This window comes from Lagopus leucura, unplaced genomic scaffold, assembly GCF_019238085.1.
Source record: "Lagopus leucura isolate 7727_CA_CO unplaced genomic scaffold, USGS_WTPT01 Super-Scaffold_100022, whole genome shotgun sequence".
In the NCBI taxonomy this organism is placed as follows: domain Eukaryota; kingdom Metazoa; phylum Chordata; class Aves; order Galliformes; family Phasianidae; genus Lagopus; species Lagopus leucura.
This window is the reverse complement of record NW_024962275.1, coordinates 2,429,958-2,456,430: the sequence shown is the minus strand read 5'-3', so window position 1 is coordinate 2,456,430 and position 26,473 is coordinate 2,429,958. Positions and strand designations below refer to the sequence as shown.

The 26,473-nt window shown below is 45.1% G+C and overlaps 1 protein-coding gene across 1 annotated transcript; it reads left to right on the top strand.

The window, feature by feature from the left end:
* The first annotated feature begins 417 nt into the window (after positions 1 to 417).
* Positions 418 to 25,606, top strand: CCDC187 (coiled-coil domain containing 187). Its single transcript, XM_042879249.1, has 23 exons — positions 418 to 941; positions 1,309 to 1,400; positions 1,911 to 2,590; positions 2,970 to 3,069; positions 6,606 to 6,766; positions 11,842 to 11,939; positions 12,361 to 12,471; positions 12,759 to 12,862; positions 13,002 to 13,135; positions 13,316 to 13,452; positions 13,541 to 13,728; positions 14,200 to 14,287; positions 14,512 to 14,658; positions 15,039 to 15,202; positions 17,227 to 17,411; positions 17,913 to 18,034; positions 18,295 to 18,422; positions 18,790 to 18,869; positions 19,271 to 22,110; positions 22,746 to 23,081; positions 23,732 to 23,875; positions 24,280 to 24,405; positions 24,688 to 25,606. Exons 1-23 carry the CDS (start codon positions 459 to 461, stop codon positions 24,841 to 24,843), a joined length of 6,804 nt encoding a protein of 2,267 aa, XP_042735183.1. The 5' UTR covers positions 418 to 458; the 3' UTR covers positions 24,844 to 25,606.
* The last annotated feature ends 867 nt before the right edge of the window (positions 25,607 to 26,473 follow it).

Genomic DNA, 26,473 nt, shown 5'->3' with positions numbered 1-26,473 from the left:
TTCATTGCCCTTGTATGTTACATTCTATACACACTCCAAGGGCCACTAGCTACATCATTTGTACAGTTGGACACTGCCAAAATTAGCAGAGATTTGTCTTCTCTCTGCAGCACTGAGGATTGTACAGCAGTCCTCAGCCCCGTGGTAGGAGATGTGCTGTGAGATGCACACTGATACAGGAGTTGTCTCACCACCAAAGGAATAACACCACTGCTCTTTCCAAATCTTCCACAGGGCCCAACACTGCAGTGTCAGCAATGGAGAACAGCTCCAGAGAAAATAGAATAGAACCAGTGGGGAAAAGCCCTGAAATCCAAAGCTGTGCAGCTCCCCACCACGGCCCTGCTGGAAGGACCAGCAGTGCACCAACCAAAGGTGCAAAGCAAACATTCAAGAACCTTCATTTACAGAGCCAGTGCCACGATGTCCATAGGCAGAGCAGGCTCCTGGGAGATACCATGAAGGGAAAGGTTCTGCAGCAGCACCATCTGTCTTCACCTGGACCTCAGGACATGACTCCCTCTGCCTTTAGTGCAGGAAAGAGAAGGGCTGCATCAGTAACAGCTGGAGCCAAGACCAACAGCTCTGGAAGCTGCGGGAAAAGCACATCTCCTCAGAGGTGGACCCCTGTGCAGAAAGGGTCTGAGAAAGAAAACGTGAAACAGCCTCCAAAGAGGAGGGTAAACCTTAGAAAACCTCACCCCTACAGCCGTGATGTCGTTCAGGAGTTCATGTGTCGGAAGAATGAAGAGAGAAAGAAAAAAAAGCTGGAAGAGAAAAAGTCTGTAAAGCAGGCGGTGGAAATGAGGAATAAGAGGCTGCAAGAAGTATACAGGAAACAGAAAGAAGCTCTTGGAAAGAGAAAGTGCTCCGAGCAGACGTGCGAGCTCATCAGGGGAGCAGCTGCTGCCAAAGGAAGTCCTCAGCGTGCACTTGAGCAAGTAAGTCATGGAGGAGAGCTGGATTGAAAGCCCTTCAGTCCTGATCACTGCAGCACCTTGCAGGAGGTGAAGCACTTCATGCACGTGATTTGAAGTGTTAGGGAGGTAAAATTTTATCTGGAAAAACAGAGCAATTAACTTTTAATTCTGGCAAGAGCTGTTGTGCTCATTAGCAAGGTTGGAACCCGTGACTTTGGGGTCAAAAGCCTGGAAATCTCTATTGCTGCAGTAAGAAGAGCAGGTTTGTTGTTTGACTTGTGTGCTTTTCTGGTTAAATGAACCTATTATTAAGTGGAACAAAAGCCAACAACTGCTCTTGTGTTTCCTAGCTATGTAGTGCTTACAGGAATGGTCACTCTCGTTTCAGGAACAAACCAGTGGTGAAACCCTGAAGCACAGTTTCAGGGCCTGGGTGGAAACAGCATCCCCTACTGCAGTGCATCGAGATCCCAGGGACAGGTACTCAGCACTGACTGCACTCCAGAAAGCCTTCCCACCAAGCTCTGTGTACTTTCCATAGTGTTGTGCTGCAAACTATAAAATCAGAGCAATGGACGAGTCCCCTGTCGTATCTCACCTCTCCCTCACTGCTCCAAATCCAAAGTGGTCACAGAGCTCTGTGTGCTCAGCTTTATCAGCAGTGTTTGAGCAATGCACAGCCCACTTCTGCCATCCTGGAGTGCTTCTGGGCACCAGGGCTCTGCAGACTCAGGATAACATTGCAGTCTGCTCTTATGCTCTTACATTGCTATTCCTTGTCAGCCCCAGGCAGGACTCCAACTCGTCCCCTATTCGTCAGCACTTTGTGCTCTGCTCTCAATCTGTCATTTGACAAATGTATCTATAGACAAATTTGTCTCTTTTTCTTTTTTGAACTGGGGATACTGCTTAGTGCAAAAAGCTGATGTTTCTATTCGGATTTGGGGGGGATTTTGATTTATTTTTTCTGACATTTTTCTATTTAAACAGGAATCAGCTTCTAGAAACTGTTCAATCACTTACAAACACAGAGGCATTACCTTCTGCAACACTACTGACATCTGAATCCTGGCTTCCCAGTCCTCTGAAATGTCAGGACTTGAGGGACTGCTCCCTCCCAGCTCCAGATACTCCTCCTTTGAGCTTTTCTCCTCCTCAGAAAGATACAAAACCAGGCTACTCAACTTCTGGCCTTTCTCCATATAGAAATAAATGGGAAAATCAATGGGACCGAGTGAAAGCCATACACAACCTATCCAAGGAGCTTGCAGAAAAGATTGAGATGGCGACTAAGAGGCTGAGTGCAGCAAGCAGTGGTAAAGATTCTGCTGGTAAAATATCAGCAGGGATAAACTGGGACCTCTCCAATGAATCTTCCGTCCCTGAGCCAGAGGCACCCAAAGATGAGCAGGATGGGACAATGACTGCACAGATGCTGCTGGGAGCCCCAGGCCTTGATGAGTTACATGTGCCATCAGACAGGGGATGTCACGGACCAGGCAGGATTAGCCTTGTGGATGGCACTGAGGGAACAGCAGACCTGGACAGAGAGAAGAAAACAGCTTCTTTGTCTGGTGGGAGTGCTGTGAGCAAAGAGTGGCCGTGGATCACCCACAGGATAAGGCAGAGACATCCCAGTGCTGGGGAGAGCTTGAGCGGCACGTTGGAAGGTAAATAATGTCAGTAAGATGAGACAGGGAGACTCTTGGTACCATAGCCCAGGGCTTTCCTAGCTGTGAATCTTCATCATAGTGTTGTGTCGTGGGACAGCCCCTGGGAGGTGGGTCTTCATAGCTTCTCCTGTATGGCCATCTTGTTATATTATCTGGTTTTGCCACTGATTTTGGGCACATCACTTCGTCTCCTGGTGCCTGGCTTTCCCAGCACTAAGAACTGGAAGCCTAACTCATGTGCTTAGAAATCGGCGGATAAGAAAAGCTATATGGAAGTGCTCCCACATAAACGGGCAGAGAATTGATGCCAAAGCGTAGACATTTCATTTCGACAAAGAGCATGTTTATTAAATGCTTTCATTTGTCTTTTTAAAAGGTTTTCCAGTGAATAAAGGCTCCAAAGTGGACATGAGCCTATTGCATGAAAAGCCAATATCCAGCCCAGCCTTTCCATCTCACGGATTCCTTGCTAGAAGGTAAACAAATTTGGATGTATTATTCTCTGCTAAATGCACCACGCGCACGCACAGCTAAAATGAATGGCACCAATTGAGCCTGGAGCCAGACTGCTCCTTCCTCCTCACCCAGAGAATTGCCAAGTAGGCAGATTTTGACACAACAACAAGATATACTGAAAGAGGGACCCACCTATTTTTAGAGGGCTGGAAGATTGATAGGAAGGTTTCAGTCTCCTAGAGATGGATCTGCCCTACACAAGTTTTCCCCCTGATGCAGGCTCCCAGCTGTGCAGCAGTGTTGGGCACCAGATTTCACCTTGTGTGCTTACCTGCCTCTCTATGACACTGAAGCTGAAGCTGCCAGAAGTGCAGCAGTGCAGGACTTGAGGCTTGCAGCTCCTGGCAGCACAGACCGGGCTCTGCCAGCACTGCAGGAGCTCCATCAGCACTGTGCTCCTGAATTACTACAGCCAGCAAAGCTGGCTGAGCTCAGCAGAGCCCCTACCTCAACCAACTGGTACATCAGGACAGAGGAACATCTCAGAAAGATCCCTGTGATGCTATAAAACGCCTCTGGAGAGCTGATGCAGAGGGTGATGCTTGAAGTAGGTTAACTACGTTCTGTCTGTTTTGCACTGTCTCAAAACATCAGAGCCCTAGAGAGCACACAGAGCACACAGCACAGTTCTGCTCTGTTTCTGAGTAATAACAAAGGATTTGTAACAGAAACGTTTCTGAAGAGTAACACATAGATCTCACCTCCCTCCACAGCCTGGTAAAAACCTCCCTCTTTCACCATATGGCATTGACAGAATAATAAATTGATTATCTTTATGAGTACCTAGTTAAATCTGCACTGATCTCCTTCTTGCAGGGGATTAAAGACTGATTTAATCAACTGAATACTATAAAGTCATTTACAGTAATTGTTTTCCCTCACTTTGCTCCAAAAGTGGGCGAAACAATCTGGTTGCAGCAGCTCCACAGCCTGTGTGTGTGTGCAGCAACACCTCCTCACAGGCGCCCGATTTCCTCAAGCAGAGCTCGAGGCAGAGCACAGCAATTATGGAAAATGTGTTTCAAAGCAGGAAGTTTGGAGGAAGGACTGCATGGGCTCGGGCTATTTTTAGTCACCCAACGTTAATTCAATGGTTAGTGTAAATGGCAGTAGACAGAGAACGCTTTGCTGAGATGTATTAGGTATTTTTAGGTAGGGAAGTGCTGTGTGTGTGGCTGCTCCAGGTGGGATGTCCCTGGTTGCAGGGATGGGACCCATTAGCTCATAGGGATCGCTACCCGCAGGTCAGACCATGCCCTGTCCTGCTGATAGAGAATGGCAGAGACCCAGCAGGGCCACGCAGCCCCTGCAGAGAGGTTTCCCTTGGAGAATAAATCCTCCAAACCCTCAGAGATTAAATATGACCTGGACAGGCATTACCCAAAAGGACATCTGTGCAGCAGACCGGCCTCTGCGTCCCCATCTTCCCATTGGGAGGGAAGGAGGAGGTGCTGTGCAGGAGGGATGGCCCAGCTCTGCCCAGCACCCTGCAGGTGGGACTGAGCCAACTGCAGCAGTCCGTGGCTGGGTCTGAACCCCTCTGTATGACGATGTGAGGTTCTGGGGAGAGGAGCAGTGGGACACCAGCAGGTGACTCACAGTGCTCCTCGCTCAGCTGGTGTTTCCTTAACCACTGGTAACCACTGTACATCACCAGCGTAGCCAAGGGCAAGGTTAGAAACGTGACGGTAACAGCAGTTGAGTTGGATCTGAGTTGTGCTGCTGCTAGCTGCCATATTGCTGTGTGCCTGCCGTTGGTTGGCATGCATATTCCCTTCAAGAGTTCATTTAAACAAAGCCACCTGCTCAAAACTGTTTGCCAGCCTCATTCACGAATACAAAACATCCAGCGTTACAAAATCACCGCTCCTGAACATGACCTTACCATAGCTGCTTACAACAGCACGGTTTTGTGTTTACATGTTTCATTAGAGCTGTGAAAACAGCGATTCATATTCATGCGAGCAGTCCCACAGGTGCATCTTTCCATAAGAAATGCTCCCATTTCATGCACGGCTGCTCTGCAGTCTGCAGAGGCGGCTGACGGAGATTTGTTGCTGATGCAAATGACTCACTGATGGGAATTCTCCAAACCGCCACGAAATGCTGATGCGATTTCATCCTTATTTGGATTCGGTTACCTATCGGAGTGGCTCTCTGTTTCTTTCCACGTCTCCGGGGAGCCAAAGAGATCATGGCACTTTTGCTGTACGTTCATTTATTGAAGTGCCCTGGGCAGCCTTATGGCCCAAGGCAGAGCAGGCAGGGGGCAGGTGGAGGTGCTGTGTCCTGGGGCTGCCAGGTGCCGGCTCCTCCTGCATTGCTTTGGGGGGTGTTGATCCAAAGAACCTCACCTGGCAACTGGGGTGATTTAGGGATGATTTATGCCCTCTGCAGAGCTGGTTGTGTTTAGAGGAGAGGGACTGTTGGTTGTGCAGTGTCTCCTCATACAAAGTGTTGACTCCCAGTGATGTTCACAGCCTTCCCAAACAGAAGCAGACATTTATCAACAGCCGAAGAAAAAAGTGGCATTGACTGAAAAGCTAACACAACAAAGAGGCAGAAACGCTACTCAGCGTATTTGCCCAGCCAATGCTAGAACTGCTTTGTAAGAAATCCCTTTTGCCTCTTTTCTTTCTCCCCCACCCCCCTCTGCTCCCAATGCTTGAAGACCACATCCAAGGCGCGCTAGTGGAGGCTGCGCTAATCGTTTCAGCTGTTTCTGGGTCATGACAAACAAAGAAAAGCTTATTAACAAGAAAAATGAAATGAGATTTCCCTAAGCTGATTGCTGATTAAAAAAAAAATAAAATTCCACAATCATTTTTTTCTGTATCAAAAAGAAAACATCTGTCATCGTTCTGATGTGTCCCCCACCTGCATTTCAAGCTGGGGCTGGATCAATAAATGCCCATTTTCACACCTTTGCTCCTTCCTCATCTTTTCAGTTCAGCTCAGACAGTTATGGATAAAAACAAAGTCAGGCAATTACCTGAGAGTGTGGTCAGGACAACCGTGCTGAAATATGGAAATACACTGACAGATCTCAGGTGGGCCATGGCCATGCTCAGCACGGTCCCAGGCAGACTGGAACTGAGATCATTACGTTGGGTTTCTAAAGAGATTTTGGAAATGTCTGCCAAGTTTCAGAGCCAGACTGTGCAACCAGGTGCCAACAATGGCATGTGATGTACAGCGCAACCCTAATAAATAAAGCTTAGGAACAGCAAAGTTGGTTTTGAAAAAGGCATCTCTTGCAGAGCAGTCCCAGAGCAGGCAATGAGCGTTCCTGGCTTTCCTGACAATACCGAGGTGCAAGAAGGGCAGCTGTGTACATGGGCAGCTGTGACTTTTCTGTGGGTCTTTTGTTTCTGTTTAACAAAATGAGGGAAATGGGAGCTTTGCTAAAATGAAATAAACCGTTCTTGAGTTCAGCAGATGCTTATACCCGTGCCTGACCTCAAAAACTCTCTCAGTAACTGTTACCTCCACACAGCCTGCAGACAGACCCTGCAGCTCAGAGGTGTGGGGCAGTTCCAGCGCTGCAGGATCGAGGGGCAGCTGCCCAACGCCATCCCTGCATGGAGAGCCTGAGGACAGCAGGCAGCCGCACACTGCAGCCCTGCAGGGCTCGAGGCAGCACTAAGCAGCACTGCGGTAAGGGGATGCTTCCATGGGGTGGGTGTGTGAGTATTCTGTGCCTCCCCCCTCTGCTGCCTGTGCTACTGGGAGAGAATCAGCAGCTAGCATTACCCCCCAAATGTCACGTCCAATTTCACTGATACACTCTGCTAGAGATGCAACAGGAGTGCTTTGGCTTTTTCTTCAGTGCTTCGCTGTCTCGCAGAGGTGAACTCAGCAGAATGTCACCTCGATGATGGTGGCAGCCACAGACTGCCCTGACGGAACAAACCTCCCTCAGATCTGAGCCATCTCCATCCCCTTGTGGCTGCATCTGAAGGATGCTTTGCAATTAACGCCCCATGATTAATACACTGGGTAAGCGTGGGGTGTTATCCGCCTTGTGCAGCACAGAGCACTTACAGGGGGTGACAAAGGATGCAGGCTGGATGAGGCTCAAGCCAAGGGAAGGCCAAGGGAAGGGTGGGTGCAAAGTGCCACTTCTGCTCACAGCAGATATTTGCATAGAAACAAGGGGAAGTTTGTTGCTGAAAGGGTTAAGCAGCAAACAGCAGCACGCAGGCCTGCTCTGGCTGGAGAGATCGCTGCTTGCTTGCAACAAACAGCAGCAGATGGTGCATTGTTTTAAGGGCTTTTCTGAGACAAAAGAACAAGATCAGATAACCTTTCCTCAAAGAGGGTACTTACAAAAAGCCTTTGCTCTTATTAAGGATTCTTCATTGTTTTCCCCACAACATTTTATAAGTAATATTGGATTTTGAGATTGGTGGGGAAGCCAGCATTGTTTGCTGCGCTTCTCTCCGGTCCCCGGGGGACCACATGAGTTCCTCTCAGGGTTGGACAGAAGTCCATTGTCCAAAGTGTTTACCATCAACGAAAGACATTGTATTTATTTACTATTAATATGGAAAGGCCCAGTTCTGGAAGCTATGGCAGACAGACAGCCCTCTGCCCGCTGCTGCCCCTGCACAATGGGAGCAGCTGCCTGCTGCCTGCGCCAGGAGACACCTCCACCTTCCCCGGGTGTCCATAGGAGCTGACAGTGAGCTCAGCCCAAGCTCTGACCACGAGCCCACAGCCCCACGACAGCCGTGTTGCTGCAGATGAGGCACACAACTGTCATCCTGCAGACAATGTCCTCCTGAAATATGGGTCACCGGTGGATCCGTTCCCCACTCGTATCTGGAAAAGGGCATTCAGACGCAGGGCTGCATTGTCTGCTGTCATGCATCGCACAGCAGTTGCTTCTGTTCTCTTTCACAGGACACAGAAGTTGCCGTGCACACGCAGCGTAATGATGTGTAATTATACAGCCAGGGCAAAGTATAAATATTTACACGTAGAAGGCACAGGCATCACCTAGCTACTAATTGCTGTGCCAAAGAAATTACTTCTTCTCTGTTGTAAACACGTTCGGCAAAAGGACAACTGGCATTTTCAGATATAATAGAATACACCAAACTGATGTTCACAAACTATTTGTAACTGCTCACTGCTCGAGTGGAGCCAGTGAGCCTGTCCTGAGCTCTTGAACTTTGTTTTTGAACACAACCAATGTGAAACCCAGAACTGTAAATGCCATTTGCACATGGACTATGAGTGGGAAAGCCCACTTCAGTATGCCAGGCCCTCATTTCTTCCTGTTATGTATCCGAGAGACAAGATGTAAGCTGAGAATTGCCATTAAACAAGTCTTTTGTGAGTGCTTCATCTTCCACACAGCTACTGATTGAGAGCTGTGGCACTGAGAAACCAATGGAATGCTGCCCATCGTTCTTAAAATGCATAATCTTAGCCTGGATCACAAAAGGTGTATGTTCATCTCTACGACGTATGTGCTTAGCTGCTGATCCAGTGCTGTCTCACATCACTAGAGGGAGCTGCCTTCTTGTCTGTGGGAGAGGGAGGCACGATGAAGTTAACGCCATCAGCACAGAAGTGCAGCAGCCAATGGTCCTCCGACTGATGGCTCAGAGATAAGAGAGCTCTTCGTGTTTTGCCACAAAATAGGCACCGCTTTTTGTAGTTCACAAAGCTTGGGTGAGCTCCACCTGTAAAGTCACCTGTAAAACGTTGCCACAAAGCATGTGGATACGTGTATTTCTTGCTCTGTGGGTCCAGTGTTGCTTTGCCACACAGAGCGGGGCTTTGTTACCCATGCTGGGCATGCAATAGGCTGAGGGAATTTAATATAACAGATAAGACACAGAAGGAACATTTCACAGAAAGTCAGTGTGCTGGTTAGGTCCAGGTGCAGGCCCATCTCTTGCTAGCCTGTGGCAAGAGCTGCTGACTTGCTGTGTGTGTGAGATGTCACACACGGATGGGTCAATAGCAGGGTGACGTATGGCCATGTGCTGCAACATCTGGCTGGAAGCTGAACTCTGGCCAACCCCATGCACCAGAGGATTTAAATATAAGCACAAAACGTGCAGAGGACAGGAATGGCACCGGCCACATTAATCCCTCAGTCCAGCAAGCAGCTACCCCTCAGTGACAAGTGGCATAGTTATAGAAGAGAGAAGAAACTGCAGATGTGGAAATACAGATTCTCCAAGGTACTCAAGGATGCAGATGAGGGCATTGATTTTCCTGGGTAAATAAGTGTAGCTCTCAAGATTAGAGTCTCTTACTTAGGGATTGCTCTTGGCTCAGGTCTTGTTAAAGGAAGGACGAACAGCTGTCCTACTTGGTGCTGCATGTCTCAGTTTGATCTGGAGTCTGCAAACCTTTGTATCACTGCTCACCTGTCATCACTACAACTCAGTTCCTGCACACCAACAAAGTGTTGAAATGCCTGGCTGGGATTTCACCCACCCCAAGCCTGAAGAGCTCATCACATAATAGGTCAGTGCAGTGACGACTGAGAGAGAAAGACTGCCTTGCCTTGGGCAGCAAGTGGTCTCTTAGTGCTGGGTCCGTGTCTCCATTACAGGAGACCTTTCTGGACCACTGTCACCCCACCTCCATTGACATCCAGGGAACGATGCAGTAAAAGCTGTGCTTCCATCTGAAGCAGCATGGAAGCAGTTTGGTAATCACTGCTTTGGACTGATTGCTGACACGGGCAGAAAGAGGAAAAGCTGTCCTTGAGTAGCGCAGCAGTAAGTGCTTCTGCCTAGCTTCAAGTGATTAGAAAAATGAGACTTTTAGCCCAGCTTTTTTAATTACATGTCACAGAGATACTACAGGGCTTTGCTGAGATTCTGCAGGTGCAGTGGAAATTGATTTAATAAATAGCTTTTTTTTTTTTAAAGACAGAGTGTGTGTACATTGAAGCTATCTGGATATGCAGTAAAATGCCATTCATCATACGTGAATTCTAGCCAGATGGTATTTTCCCTAACGCAGGATGTTGTAACACAATGAATGCATCTGGCAACAGCCTCTGTTAGGAAAATGATGTCCAAGAGGAGTGAAAACATCTCAGAAAAAAACTTTGTGTTCACCTTGAGATCAATCCTGGTGGTCAGTCTCTGAATGGAACACCAATAACATCATTCATGAGGCACAAATGGAAAATACTTCCCAGTTGTAAACAGTGCCCTAATAGATTCCCATCGTTCACACGTTGGTATTGAAATCTACTCAGACAAGTTAACACCAATAGATCTGCTCCATACCTTCCCTTTATTAATTTGGTTTGCTGTGACATCATCTTATTTCTCTGCGCTGAAGAGGCCACCCTCACGTTGAGCTTTGGTAGCTGTGAGCATTGGATAATCTGAGTCAGACCCCCAGAGTGGGAAGCGTGAGGTGAAACCAACAGTTGTTGAAAGCGAACCTTCTGTTGGCCGTGCGATGGCTGAACCATTCTGTATGATTCTGCCTTTCCAAACAACCACCCAGAACTGGGAGATTCACATAAGCAAAACTGAACCCTGCGTGTTGTGGGTTTACCCTGGGATGTGGGGTCATTTGGATTCAGGCGATCTGAACGTGGATACAGATTATATCTGATGTTACCAAGTCAAACCTATTTCTATTTATGACCCACACTTCATTTATGACTCTGGTTGCTGTGACAGTGGCACAGCTCAGAGTAAACACTCAACCTGTTTGCATAAGCTTAGCAATTCATCTGAGAAGCCTAAGGCAGCCAAGAACATCACTGGTAAACATTACATCACCTATACTGTAAAAGGCAGATGAGAGAGTCACAATAAGGAAGTAGCAGGGAAACAGGCGCACCTGGAACAAGGGTTGTTTTCCCCACATAGAAGCAAAAGGCTTTTCTCCCCCATGACAAAACAGAGACGTCAAGGCTGCAGCCCTGCACAGGGACAGGATGGAGGGCACATGTGATGCTGTTAGGGCTCCCCCAGAGATCACCAGGTTGGGAAGATTTTCTTCTTTTGTAACCAGTGGATCTGATTCTGCTCGTGCAGTGAAGGAGCAGAGTGACAAAAACACACCCTCTGGACTTCAGACCAGAGAACAGTTAGGAGCTCCTCAGTCCTGCTTCCTGGCACAACCCTCCTGAATCCGACCCCCTTCCCTCTCCCCACTGCTTGCAGGACTGCCTGCTAACAGATTTCTTGACAGGATGGAGGTAGGGACGATTTCCTTCTTAAATACATGCAGAAAAGCTGGTCTGAGAATAAAGGCAGATGTGAGATTTAGGTGTTTTCCAATTATAGGTCCAGGAAGGATTCAAAAGGAAAACATAGGTACAAAAATGTATGTATCACCCTCTCCCTTTCAGCAGCCCTGTTTATGTCTGTGTGTTACAACTTCAGAATGCTTTGAGAAGCACAGCCAGGCCTGAAACGCAGCAGAGCTGGGAGTTGGACACCTTGGGACCCTGCTGAAAATATCCTGACTGCTCACAAGGTGTCGTGTGCCCAGCTGGGACCCAGCAAGCCGCCCCTCCTGGCAAATCCCTAAATCCCCATGGACTTTGACAGCATAGGAATGCATTTTCAGGGTAGCATCCCACTGGAATCCGAAGCATTCTCCTTCTGCTGCCTCCCTCTCCTAAATTCTGATACTTTCTTCTGCTGGCACCTATTAAATACAGCATGGATTCTTTTTATTTTTTTCAATTAAAATATGGTGACTGTTAACATCCACTTTGTAAGTTTCTGCAGGTGAGGCAGACCCTAGCTGTGCACAACTGAAAGAGAAACACAGGAACCATCTGCACAACTTAAAACAAACTTCCCTCCTGCTGGCTCACAAACTGAAGGTACAGTAAGCAGTCCAGACCAAAAGCAATTTCAGTGCTGCTATCAGAGGTTTAAAAATAAAATGAAATAAAAATTGCTGGCTATCCAAGGACACAGGTGTGTTCAGGCCATAATTGGCATCAGCTGGTTCTGCAGCAGGTTTATAAAATCCATGTGGCTGCAACGGAGAGGTGCAAAGCTTTATTTACTGTTTGTTAATGCTATATTAGTGCAGGTGGCCACGAATGCCTTGTTTTGTGTTAGCTGAGGCAAAGAGAAGTGTTTGGGCTGCCTTCCAGAGGGTATGCAGGATACAGCAGGGGTTGGTGGCACAGTACCTGTGCTGCTCTCTCAGGGTTTGCTGCCCTTTGGCACCCAGCTCTGAGGAGCCATGTGACTCAGTTAAAAATACCATATGCAGTGTGTCATTTCCTACCATAGGCATATCAGCTCCAGCAGAAGCAGTGGCTGGCAGTGCTGAGTGAGAAAGCCAAGCTAGAGCTTCAGGAAAGCCAGAGGTCTTTGAGTGACCTGCTTCAGAACGATTTAAAGGTGAGTGATTCCAGTTCCTGTGCTGCTGCTTCTGGATTGAGCCAAGCATCCTCTGTGCTGTTTTATTTTTCCATATGTTTTATACACCCTAAGGATGAGTGATGCTCCCTGCCCTCCGTACCCAGTTACTTCACTGTCAGTAGTACCCATCTCATCGGTCCTTGAGCTCATAAGGAATAACTGTTAAAATAAATATATTTGTACCCAACAGGGTAAGGGGAGAAGGACTGAAAGTTCTGCCTTCCAAATAGATTGCTCACATCTATGGACCATTTCTGTTTCTGCAGCTGCGCAGCACTTCTAAAGGCAGCGATTCCCCTGTGCTGAAGCTGGACCATGCAGAGCAAACATGGGCAGGACAGCAGTCTGCAGGTGACAGCACAGCTGGCAGGTATGGGACACAGTGTGCAGTGCAGCCTGCAGTGGTGCCATCAGATGCCTCCTCTGAGGGTTTTTCAAAGAAAGCTGGGGATTTAAATTTTCTCTCTAATTGCAACAAGTGAAAAATGTCCTTCCTCTTGTATCTTCAGTAATGAAGAGATGCATTCCCTGGAACAACTTCCATTGAATGTGGAGAGAGATCGGAGCCCAGTGGACTCCAAAGCTGTGGGACAAAGGAAATCTCTGGGAGGAAGGAGTTCATTTGGCTCAGCCCTTCATGAAGGTGAGCTCTGAGTTAAAGGATTTGGTGGCACAGTGTAAACAGTGGTGTTTTCTAGCATAGCTTACGATATACTGTAAAATTCAAGAGCTGGAACCATTAATCACAAATTTCAGTCATTTCTCTGTTTCTCTATCTGTTAGATATTCTATTTATGATGACTTGAAACCTTCCCTTCCTCAGGATCTCTGCCAGCAGAGGACAGGGAGCCATTGCATGGCCACCAAGGGCTGAACCTGCTGTCAGCTCCAACAGAGCTGCCCCACGGGGATCCCTGCACAGCAGATGGCTCCAGGGACAGCAGTGACCAGGACAGCCAGGTAACACCAGCTCTGCTTCCACCCTACTGGGCTTGGATCTTGTTGTATTTTCGGTCCCCGTGTGAAACTCGCTCTGCTCTGTCCCCAGTGGAGTGATGCTGGCCGGCACTATGGACGTTCCAGCTCCTTCTGCTGCCTCAGCCTGGCCATGGCAGAGCAGTGCCTGAGGGGAGAGGAGCTGCGCGCCCGCCACCAGGCCGCCCTCCTGGAGCTGCGCAGGGGAGCCGTGCGGGATAAAGCCAGAGCTGAGCTGGCCTGGCTGGGCCACCAGAGGCGGTGAGGGAAGCTGGGCAGGTGGGCCTGCCTTGGGGAGGGTCCTGTGATGGAGGGGTGCAGCTCCTGCGCTGTCAGAATGCTTCCTCCTTTAGGGGAAAGAGAGCAAATATAAAACCCAATTTGTATGGAGTGTGTGCGGGTGAAGAAGCAGGAGAGGACCTGCTGGTTTTCTTCAGAGCACAGCAGAAGGGGCAGCTGCAGCATCCCAGCAGTGTGAGGTGTCCCTTCCTCTGACCCTCAGGGTGGTCTGGTCTCCTCTTGTGGGTCGGCCTTCCATGGTGATGTGCCCTCACAGCCCAGCAGGACCTTCTGCAGCGCCTGCCATGGCTACTGCAGCTCCACAGCTCTTTGGAGAGAAGCTTTGCTCCTGTGCATTATAGCTGCTTTTCCCCCCCTCCCCCTCGAAACTATTGCATTCATGGCATTAAATTATCCACCTGACCATGGTACCTGTCCTTCTCTGATTCTCAGCTGTCTGGAACTCCTGCAAGACACCGAGGGAGCCTCTGCCATGGCTGAGAAGCAGCGCAGAGTCCTAACAGAGCTGAAACAAGAGCAGGTAATGCTGCAAGAGCATCTGGGGCTTGTTGCATCTCCCCTGCTTCATGCAGCACTGGGAGGTGGTTGGAGCAAGATTTCGTATTGCTTTTTTTGTATTTTTAAAGGGAAAAAGGTTACTGGTGTTATTTCATGTGCACTGTTCCGTTTGTTTCCTACCTTCTGGTGCTTTTTAAAATTCATTCTTAGCTCTCTCCTACTGTTTTCTTTCTCTGCTTTATGCAGGTAGAAATACAGCACCTGCAAAATATCTACAGGGCGGCCCATCAAGAGAGGAAACTCTTATTAAAGCAACAAAGAGAAATCTTAATGATACAGCAATCAGCAGCGAAACTCCGGGAAGAACTGCATCATCTAACTGGGGAGAAAAAGGTTATCAAGTCACTTAATGAGTGATAGCTTTTAATTGTGTGGGTGCAGGTCGTGCTAGGCTTGGACTTGTGTGCTGGGCATCTGCTTATTCTCTTAATAAACAGGTGTTCTTTGTTATTAGAATTGAATCTAAGGTAAAGATTCTCATAAAAGCTGGATCTGAACAGGACTTCAGCATCTTAGACCATTCAATTCTTACATGAGATTGTTTCCATTAAACTAATTCTTAGCCTGTTGATTACTTTTGCAGTCCTAATGAGGCTGTTAATAGAAGTCTCAATTTTCTTTTTGGTTGTTTATGTGGATGGATAATAACAAAGTCAGAGCTGGCACTGCAGCTAATACCCAGGTGAAAACTTACGCAGTCCTTTTCCTTTCAGCTTACCAGGAGCCCAGCAACTGACGAAGTAATTAAACCAAAGATGAGACAGATTTCTAATGCTATGTTAGGTTCCCCCTTGGCAGAATCTTCAGGGCCTGATGCGTGTGGGGATAAACAGAATTATGTCCAGCTGAAGAACAAACAAAACAAAAAATATGATGGGTAAGTAAAACCCATTCCGCAGTGATAGCTGAAGACAAAAACCAATCCGGTGGGGAAGGCAGGAGCAGTTATAGCCCAGATAATTGTGTGAGGTTTAAATGCTCCCAAGAGGGCGTTTCATAATGATAAGTTTTGAAAACCTCCGTGGTCAAGCAGTTGATGCATCAATATCCCTGCTTAACATTCTGACCGATATTGCCTCATCGATTATTCTGTGTGTCCTCTGTTTGTTCAGTCTGCCATCTCGTATCTAAAATGGTAAGCTCACTGGGGCAAGTACCAGCTTATTGCCAGGTATATGAACAGTTCCAAGTAAATTGAGGTATAGATCCATATCTGGAGATATATAAAGGTTACATATTACTTGCTAAACTCTTCAAGTAGAATACGTTTACCAGTGTATGCCATTTCCCTAGGATTATCTGTATTATGAACTGTTAAGCAGTTCTGTGGGACTGAAGCCCATCTCTGTAATGTTAGGAACAGCTGTAGTTTTGACAGCAGACCTATGCCAGTCAATTTCCATAGCTTTAATAACCTGGATATTTTTTAATGATGCCATACAATGTCTGATGATAATTCACATTGTCATGATGACTTCTACCTACAAGCTCAGAGCACTTTGCAACTATATATTAAACTTCAAAATACCCAGGTGAAGTGAGTAGAAACGTATTGATTTAATTGGTGAAAATCACTCCATCATCCACTCTAAGGTTATGTATCACTTAACCCCTCAGAGCAGGTTTGTCTTTCGCTTGGGATTTAACTACAGAAGGCTTTTGTGCTACATGGGGCTTCATGTTATGCATAAACTGATGCTTAGAAGTGTCAGTAAAATACCCACAGTCACGTGTAATGTGGGAATTCAGGGAGAACTGTTTTGAGAAAGCACTGACCTCCCATTCCCCAGATGCCATCACCACAACACCCCCAACACCCCCATTTGCTCTGCCCTGAGCAGGAGGTGCTGAGCAGTGCAGGTGAGGGCTCGCAGTGTTCGTGCTGCTCAGTGTGGCTGTTGTCCAAATGGTTCAGGTGAACAAACGTCCAGCTTGCTTCAGGAGAAGCGACTGAAGACAACAGGAGAAGCTCCCTCATTTGGTGTTCCCCAGACCCTGTGCAGACTGGCCAGAGCACTGCCCACAGGGAAAGGCTTTCAAATAAATCCCGTCGTGGAATTGATCCATAACTCATGGTGTTATTGATTACAAGTCACAGGGATCTTTAAAAGGTTTCTTGGCTGTGCTTTCGCTTCTTATTACTGACAAGCCTGCTCATAGGAGAGCAGTATTAGCATAAGTCTGGGGCAGACAGGGCCTGGTGGAGCTCAATGCATCCACACTCTGCTGCATTACTGTGTATAGATCTGTTTCCCATATAAGTGTGGAATGGTAATGATGCCATCCACCCCCTGTGCAGGTATGTTAATATTTTATCCTGACCAGGAAGATCAAGTTAATAAGCAGGGCTGTCAGGGAATGGAAGGGATTGGGAAATGCTATTTAAAAAATAAAGTGAAGTAATAAATAAATTGCTAACCTGCAGAAAAAGCTGCTGGTTTGGGGTTTCAACAGTAGATGTGAAATACAAGAAACAAGGAACACGGAGTTTATAGTTATGAATTCTTGTAAGCAGGCAAACATTTGGCTAGGGATTGAGAATGAATCTGCCAAATTGGGATGCTTGGTTTCACGTCCTTAAATACTTGATAGTCATGGGGTTGGTTTTGTGGTTTGGTCTTTTTGTTTTGTTTTTGTTTTGCATTTTCAGAGCTGATGATTTATTTTCTAGTCTTCTGTTCTGGTATGCCTGTATAAAATACAGTACTGTGAGTGGAAGGGAGAGAGAGAAATAACTGGCTTTTATAAGCATGTGCATGCAAGCACATGCTACTAGTATAGGTACCAGCATGGGCTACCAGAAACTCTTACTTCATTTCTTCATCAACTTTGCAGAGGCATGTTGTGACTTGGGAACACAAAAAACTCCCAGTCATGAATTCCTTGTCTGACTGTTTTCAGCTTTTCTACCAAGAATAAGAAAGCACTGCTACAGTACCAGCAACAGACAGAGGAGCCATTGAGTTTGCAGCAGTCCCTGGGTGCAAGAGGTCCTGATGTGTCTGGAACAGTGGCCAAGAAAGTGTGTGATGCTACCAGTCAAACCACAGGCATGGTCTTAGTGATCAGACATTCCACAAACGCAGGTACACAATTAAAAAAGGACTTCTGTAGCCAACTGTGAACATCTAGTCAAATTAAATTACTGAAGGCGAGAGTTGAAACCTCAGCAGTGCTCTGGAGCAGTTCAAAATGATCTTTTAGAAGAGGACTGTAAAGCTGAGTAGCCTATGGGAGAGAACTTGTGATGCTTATCTATTCCTTGTTTGTCTGCAGTGTGGGTTTTGGCACGAGGATCTGTTCAGGATTAGCAAGAAGAAAGTGTAACAAGCTGTAAGTGGTCTTGTTGGGGAGGCATTTGTGCATAGGAAGAGAGACTGCATAGAAATTTCTGGAAGTGAGAATTACAGTTTCTGCTCCATAACTGGAAGATAAATAAGGAGGTGGTTGGATGAATAAGGTCAGTGCCCCTTTAGCTTCTGTAGGGGTGACAAGGAGTAGGAGCAAAATAAAACCAGGAAAACAATCAGTTTAGGGTGAAAGGCTTTCGCATCTTCCTTCTGCACTGAGTAATCTGTGCATTTCAGGTAATGGCACCTCATTCTTACAAGATCAAGAGAATGACCCTGTGACAGTGGAGAAAGCACCCAGGGAGCAGAGAAATGGCAGGACTTGTAGAGAAGAACAAGACCCATGTGGTCCATTTCAGGCACGTGTCAAGCTGATGGTTTTCTTACCTGTTTTTTATCTTTGCATAAAATTTTCAAGGGAGGAAATGCACAGTATTGTCTGTCATGGAGATATCACACTTGGAACTCAGCTTGTACATAATGAAGTCGATGCTGCGTTGAAGTTCTGTTGTGTTGTATTGCCTTAAACCTGGAGAAATTTCAGTGGCAATTCACTGGCATTCTTCAGTTTTCTTGTTTATTCAGTGCTTTTTATTTTTTTTTATCATTGCCTCTTCAGGCTGGGACAAGGAAGAAAGATCTTTCTTTTGATGGCCAAGACAGTGAAAAAAGGTCAGCACCAATGTCAAGTGGATCTACAGTAATGGGAACTCATTTAAGGAAAGAAAGTTCATTAGCTGAGCTAAGGTACCGTCCCTGTCAAGATCAAGAGCTCCTGTCCTACCTTCTGCTGCTTATTCATGTGTCAAATGTTGCCTTGTTTCAGCTTGATGCTCATAGTTGGTTCTGTTCTTTGAACATCTAATTCTTTTTGAGTCAACTGAATGAATGTTGAAATCAACTTCAGAAAATGTATCTACAGAGTGCTTTGGTCTTAATAGAGAGCATCTGAAGTAACAGTTGAAAACAAGGTGCCATGTCCAGCACTGTGCTGTGTATGGGTAGAAATACACCTAGAAAAATGTAATGTAATGCACCAACATTTTTGAACGCTTCTGAGTGCCGTGCACTTCGTGATTTCAGTTTTAATCCAATTACAATGCTGTATTTTCAGGGTTAGCCCAGATTCTGAAAGAGAATCGCAGATCATGCGTGTAGCTGAAAAAGCACCTTCCGAAATCCTTTTTTCAGAAGGTAAGTGCCTTTTCCCCATAGGGCTTCTGTGGTTATTTATCATAATCTTAGTAACAGCTCTTCCTGGAGAACTCTCTGTCCATAGGGAATAATGGTCTACTTGTATCAGGCAGTGAAGTTCCTCCTGGGGCTAAAATAATAGAGATCTTAATGAAAACTTTGCCTTTGACTCTTCTGATCAACTACCTTGGCACTATTGTATTTGTTTGCTACAACACTCATTTCTTCATCTTTATTTGATAAGCCTGACTTGTTTTTATGATATCCAAATAATTTCCAACTTGATAGTGAATTTAATGCTGCAGACTTTTCAAATGCAACTTATTGCTGAGTGTTCAATAGATTTGAATCCAGCAACTTCTTCTACAAAATAAAAACATTTTCTTGAATTTGTTCTTTAGATGTTCCACGTGAAGTGGAAACGTCTGCCCCTTTTGAGATCCACCAGGTGGATGGCAGCCAGTCTCTGAAGCCTTTGGGCCATCATTCTCGAGAAACTTCTGCTGAAGAACTACAGAGGAAAGCTTTTTCTGCAGGATTAGGTCCTACTGAATCACTGTGCGAGTCAAACAGCTTCTCTCCAAGCTCTGAAAGTGCCAGATCTGACTGTTCTCTCCCAGATTTTCAGAAAGTGTCTGCAGTTTGGATTGATGTTTCAGAATGCTCTATTGCAGATGTTGAATTAGAGGCGCAAGGTGGAGAGGACGCTGATGTCACTATTCCAGAAGAATTAGTCTATGATGCTTCTCCTAATGTTCCCAAAAAGGCACCGATAGCAATAAATTCTGGGAGGAAAACATTACAAAGTGACAAACACAATGAACTTGAAGTGTCCAAGGATGACAGCAGCACAGAGATTTCATCATGCTCTCAGAACTTCCAGAAATGCCCTGGAGAGGCTTCAGCTCATGGGTGCACTGGTCATTTGCTTTCTTTCCTTTCAGCAGACAAAGCAAATACCTCCAAAACAACACCACTGGATTCCTCTCAGTTTGGTAAACCCACCAAGGGAATGGATAAGCCACACTTGGAAGCCTCAGGGAACTCAAAAAATGCAGCTGCCAGCTCTTTGTGCAGTGATGGCATTTACCTCCTTCAGAACTACAAGCAGCACGCTCCTGATTCTATCACTAACAAATCAAAGAGGAATGATGGAATTAGCAGCTTATTAGGGGATCAAAGTCTTCCGCTGATGGATTCTTTGAAACCTTTAGATGTGGCTGATAACCAATTTAGTAGTACTGTCTCTTTTCCACCTGACAAAGATATTGCAAATGGCAAATCAGTAGCGTGTTCACTGTCCAGGAATGCAACAGTGCAAAATGATCATGCACAGCTTTTGAATGAGAAAAGCATATCTGGAGAACTCGATCAGATTGTATCTCTGCCCTTGTCCACACAGGGAATTTCTGGGGAAGTCCATACAGAAACCACCTCCATTGGGTCTTTGCAGAGGTTGGCCCCAGGAGCTCATAAGAACTCAAAAACTGACAGGCAAGCCACAAAGGAACTGGGAAATGGGCAGTTTTCTTCCTCAAAAAAGCAACTGTTTCACTCTGAGAACTCTTTCAGAAGTGAAGATTATGCAATTTTTATTAGTGATGAGGGCCTTCCTCTGTCTGATGAGGCTACCTTGTCAGAAATACTGTCTCCTCTTGATGTAGTGTTGTCCTATGCAAGTGCTGATTTGCCATCCTCTAATAAAAAGGATTTGTCATTTCCAAGGGAAGATCTCCCTCCTCCCCCTTTGGGTGTAGATACAATGAAAAATGATGATTCTAGCTTCAGTACAGATGATTTCCCATCTCCACCAGAACAAATGACAGCACCAGAGACTGGACAGTGTATGAATGAAGATGTATCCCTGAAAATGGATGCTTTTCCCCCATTACCTGATGACACTGCGTCTGAAGAATATCCCTCGTTCAATCGAGAGCCAGTTGATATCTTTTCAACTCGGGAAGGTAACCTCTCAGAACAGTATTTAGTTGAAGATATTTCCTGTGCAAAGGAGCACTTGTCAGAATACCAGGAAGGAGAACAGGAGATGCCTTCGCAGTCTTTGGAGCTTCTGCCTGTGTCAGATCCTATTTCTTCTAGTCAGGCCAGTAAAAATCCTGCTTCCATGATGAAACAGTGCAAAACATCTGTAACGCTGCCATTAGCTGAGGAGGACAGTGATGACCCATTGTCAGCATTTGAAATTGGAGACAGAGTATTAGTAAAGCAGACCCAACCTGGAACCCTGATGTTCAAAGGACGGACTTGCTTTGATAGCGGCCTCTGGGCTGGTGTCGCACTGGACAAAGCTGAAGGTGATCATGCTGGAACTTACAAAGGGGTGAAGTATTTTGAATGTGCACAGCACTGTGGTGTCTTTGTCAGACCTGGTGAGATTTCACACCTGTTGGAGGATAACAACAATGGTTCCAGTTCCACTGGGGATGAAGACTCAGACTCTTTCTATGATGATGAATCCTTCAGAAGAGACTGCAGATACCCTGAAGTTGGTGAGCAGGGTGCAGGGGTAACAGAGCAGAAAGCTGAAGATACAAAAAGTCCAGGAGGATCAGAAGTGTCAGAAAAGAAGTCTAGGCTGTATGTTGCCTTGCAGTGTGGAAGAAGTCAAACACTTCCACATTCTGACCACTGTAAATGTGATGAATGTCATCACCAAAACAATTTAATGTGCTGGGGATCAGATAAAGAAAAAACAGACTTGATACAAATAAAACAAGGGATGCTCGCAGGTGTGCCTCCAAAGGAAAGTGAGGCTAGCCATGCAGATGGCATGAACACAAACAAAAATGTTTGTTGCTTGGTAGAGGATCAGAAAAGAAATAAACTCACTGATGATATCGCAGCTGAACTCAGTAAGAAACTTCTATTGGATGCGTTAATTGCATTCTCTGAAACAGCTCAACACAAATACAAAGGTGCCTTTGAAGAAAATGTGACAAATTATATCAAAGGCCTAAAACAAGGGGACAGTCAGAAACAATTTCTTATCAAAGAAAATCCACTTGCTAGCTTAACTGAGCAATCAGCAAAGGTTGCTGATCTTTTACTGCATGATTTCAATATGCTTAGCATTCATGGTTGTCACACGATAGCAGAAAGAATTGTGGCTAAGTTTGTAGGGGATGCAGTTAAGGAATATAAGAAGACTAAAAGAAAACAAGGAGTAAAAACAGACAAGAGGTTCCCTTCATCTTCAGAGACTCCTCCAACTACTTTGCCTGTAAGTACACTCAGAAAAGTTTGTCACCTTAAGTGTTGGATCTGAAGTTGGGTCTATGCTGCAAGCATTTCTGTTGCCCAGTTGTTTTTCCATCAAAAATTGCATTGTGTCAACATATGGAGCTGAACTACTAAACCATCATTTAAAGAACTTTGCAGCTGGTGGATGACGTGTGTGCAGTGTTCTCTCACTTCTCCTTCAGCCTACTGGGGAGCCTGGAACTCCAGTGAAACGGCACTTTTGATGCCTGCTGCTTCCATTTCCAGCCTGTTCATTTTTCGCTTCCAAAGTAGTTCATGGGGAAGCACTATAAAAGAAAGCTTTAAAAAAGAGACTTGGTTTGAGGAGTGGGTAGGAAAAGCAATCCCAAATCAGAACCAAAAATGTAAAAATAGCAAAAACTTTCATAGAACTCAAATAGGTAAATCTAATTCTGAATTCTAGTAAATACAATTAAAATACATATTTCTTTCTGACACATCAGTAAGCCTTTATTTGAGCCCCTGAGTGAGAGCATATGATTCCTGATTTCTAAGTGTAGCCCTAAATCACTTGCTAATGATTTCAATGCCTCTAAAAAGCAGTGGAGAAGTATGGGGTACATCACCTTGTTTTTCTTTCTCTCCCCACTGAAGTTCCTTTTAAAAATCCTCGACGCTGGTGTTTTTGGAAGCTCTAAAGACTTTGATCAGCCAAACTCTAATGAACGTGCTCTGGAAAGGCAAACACAAAAGCAATACTTGTTGGATCATTGGCACTCAGCTCCTTGGAAGAGAACTGTAGAGGTTCCCCTTGTGGTACCACACTACACTTCATATGTAAAGAACTTGTCTGCATATGCTGTAGAAGAATTATGGACTCCAGAAAACATTTATTCGAATTTCACAAGAACCAGTGTGCCAAAGCAGTCTGAGTGTAATGACTTCCCAGGGAGTGATTTGGAAACAGAAAGCAAAAGGATGTATAATCAGGTATTTTTTCTAAGTGTTTGATTGTCATTTGTTGTGTTTTTTTCAGTGTTCTGTAGGATGAGTTGCATTAGCTGGTACCTACTGTTATGCCTGCTGCTGATACTGAATAGAGCAGAGGAACACTGACAATGCTATTGCAAAATATTGCTTCTGTTAATGAACTGTAAATTAATTCTTCTAGGATAGGCATCCTTGCTGTGATACGAGCCCTTTGCTACGGCTCTTCTGTTAAGACCCTGGATAAGATTTGGGTCTGTCAGGACAAAACAAACTCCCTGGAAAGCTACAATCTAGAGGCCAAGTGCACTGCCTCTGAGCTTGGACAGATCTTCATGGAATTACTGAATTTTGTGGACCTCTGTCTGCATGGCAGATTTGAGTCCCACCAGGGCCTTGTGCATAACCTGTACTTAGTGAGTGATCACACATTACTGCCTGAGACCTGCTGCTGTACGGGCTGACGTACTCGTTAGGTGACGATCATCACAACAGCTAGAGGAAAATCTGTGATGTGAGCTATGATCATAAGTTCTGCACTGAGATGCAAGGCCCTGCCGTCAGCAGCCTGGTATCTTTTGTCAAACACTAAGAGAACTTTGGAAAGAGCATCATGTGGTACTCAGTTTGGCTCTGTGTTTTTGATGTTGCAGGTTATATTCGATTTGACTCACGAGCTTCTATGTGCGGAGTATCAAGTGACTGCACATCCAAAAACATTTCCGTGGTTGAAAGAAAACTTGAGATCTTGCTGTTGTAGGTGTTGCTGCAGAAGCACAGATGTCAATGAGGTTAAGGTAAATTCTGGAAATGTAAACTGTAGAACAACAAGAGTAAAGAGAGCAGGCACTGCAGTGACACAGTGGCAAAGTTGGAAGGGTTGAGGCAGTGCAACTGAAATATCTCAGTAAATACAGACTGTCCCAATATTCCAAGTGCAGAGGGCTTTCAAGAGGAACGACAGGCTTCTGAATGTCCATGGTTACAGTAATCTCGGGTGCTACCCCTGAAGTGATCTTACATTGAAAATGTGTTCTTTGGTCAGTATCAATCAGCTGCTTCTAAACCAGCCCCCTAAAATGTGGGGCATTTCTAGATTTGATGCTGGATCTCCACACTGGCCCTTTTCACACATTTCCAACACTTCACAACGATAGATCTCTCATGAGAACAATTCTTTTCACCCTTTCTTATCTTTTAGACATTTGTTCAGGGGGAAATGATTAAAATAATGAACCTGGAAAGGAATGACTTAGAAGGGAAAAGAAAATTCCTTAATATGACTAAGTATGGAAACTGTGAGAGAGACAGAGTGGATCTCATCCTGGTAAGCAGACCTCTCAACAAAGACCTGTTTACTTTCTCTACACTGAAACCAGAAACGCTCACGTTGTTTCATCATGTTTACTTAAAGTAACTTTGGAACTTACAGGGGTCATGGGCATCCTTTTCACTGCACCTGCAATAACTATTCAGTATTTTAATTTCTTATGACTGTTTGAAGTGAATATTGCGTATGTAAAGTCATTAGGTTAGGCACAGCTCCTTGGTGCCTCCCAGAACTGACCATGCTCTTGCAGTAAACATTCATATCTGTGTTATATTTTAGATTCAGGAGCTCCACAAAGAAGAATCTCAGTGGACTTACTATGGTGATGATGAATTAACTGTGAAGATGAGCGTGACTGAAGACATATTTGACAGCTTGATCCTTGATACAGTCAGAGTTCTCAACAAGATTTATTTGAGAAAAGCCAGTGATTAGAAGTGTGCCCTCATGGTGGAGTTTTAATCCCTGACTTCTAAGGCAAGAGATGCACGATTAATAATCTTAACTCTGAGCTTTACCCAACACAGGTGTGGCCTAAGTTACATGTTCATATTTACAATGAAAGGATGCAAGTAACAAAAATGCTACCTGAAACTTTCTTCTTCAGTTTTGAACTTTGGAAACGCTGATTAAGCTCAATACTCTTCTTAGAGTGGTTTTACACGTGATTTGAGTGGTGACAATTTTATTCTTCTGTTTGGTTGGTTGGTTTTTTTTATCAAGATAGCATTTTATTCACCTATGCATTTTAAGAGCTCCTTGTGGGTTTAAAATTGTGTAGGAGTCTATGATTATACAGACAGGGTTCAAAAGCAATTTATGTGTAAATGATCTTATTCTTCATTATCGCACTCTGGTTGTGAATGATGATGGATGAATCACATTTTAAGAAAGATGTTCAGGAAATCAATGCTGTCTGTCTTCAGAAAATCAGGGCGCAGATGAAATTAAATCTTACAGAAAGTAAATCGTTGTTGATCTCTTGGAATAAACTCTTCTAATGGGAACAAGTCTAAAACTTCTCCATATGGGCTCCGCACCATTACAGAGGTGATGGTGCACCAGTTTTTACATCCTGTGTTTGTATTTAAAATCATATTTACAGACTAATGAAATGCACTTTGTTTCTGTTTTCAAGCACTGATGGTTTAGCTGTTTTCATACTGAATTGCTTTCTGAATAAACAAAATAAATCGAATGTATCTCATTCTTATTTTTACAGACACTCTACTTGATTTCAGATTTTGTTGTATACACTGCTACTCTCCTTAGTGAATGGGAGTAGTTCTGTTGTTTTGCAAATAGCTCTTAGGACGTTTCAAAGCACAGTAACGGCAGCTGCTTTGTGAAAAGAAAAGGATTATTTCTGTCCCAAGCACGTTAACTTCTGTATTTACCCTGTAAACTATGTTCCATGGGGTACATTTTCCTAAAAGTCTGCTACGAATTCATTCCAAACCAACTGCCTGATACAGCCTGCAGTACTTGGTGATGATAAAGAGTTGGCCACAGCACCCCTTAATTCGTCTTGGCTCTCTGGTTGGGCTTTTGACTTTCCTGCTTCGCAATCCTAGGGCTGATGGCGGGGCTGAGATGCAGCACTAAATGAGCTCTTCCTTCCTGGGTGAGAATTTCCCCAGCCCCCCCGTCCTCCTGACCCTTATCCTCATTGATTAATTAATCCAGTAATCCAGATAAGTTATTTGTTCTAAGATTAGTGTTTTCTTCTTGTCAGCTTATTATTAGAATTTAATTCAATGGTGGCTTTTTTTTTTTCCCCTGGACTCACAGGCAAATTATTGGATACAATGACAAATCTATATATTGAAGCACTACAGCTTGCCAGTTTATTTTCACTATAGTTTTGCAGCAGCAGCAGGATCACTTGTTGTGTGTTGGGAATGAAAGCTATTAAAAAATATCATCTATATATGTGAATGAATAGATGAAGAACTTGTTTAATTTCAGACAGCTATGTGTTACACGGGAGAAAGATAACCGTTATGTTTGCAATTAGGTTTGTGAGTGAAGCCTGAGCCCTTGCAAGATAGCTATATACAGAAGG

Excerpts from the sequence above, each read along its gene's own strand:
- CCDC187 (XM_042879249.1), top strand. The coding sequence starts at position 459 with ATGAAGGGAAAGGTTCTGCAGCAGCACCATCTGTCTTCACCTGGACCT. Across the intron at positions 12,472-12,758 it reads TGCTTCAGAACGATTTAAAG|CTGCGCAGCACTTCTAAAGG; the intron begins GTGAGTGATTCC and ends CTGTTTCTGCAG. Across the intron at positions 22,111-22,745 it reads CTCCTCCAACTACTTTGCCT|TTCCTTTTAAAAATCCTCGA; the intron begins GTAAGTACACTC and ends TCCCCACTGAAG.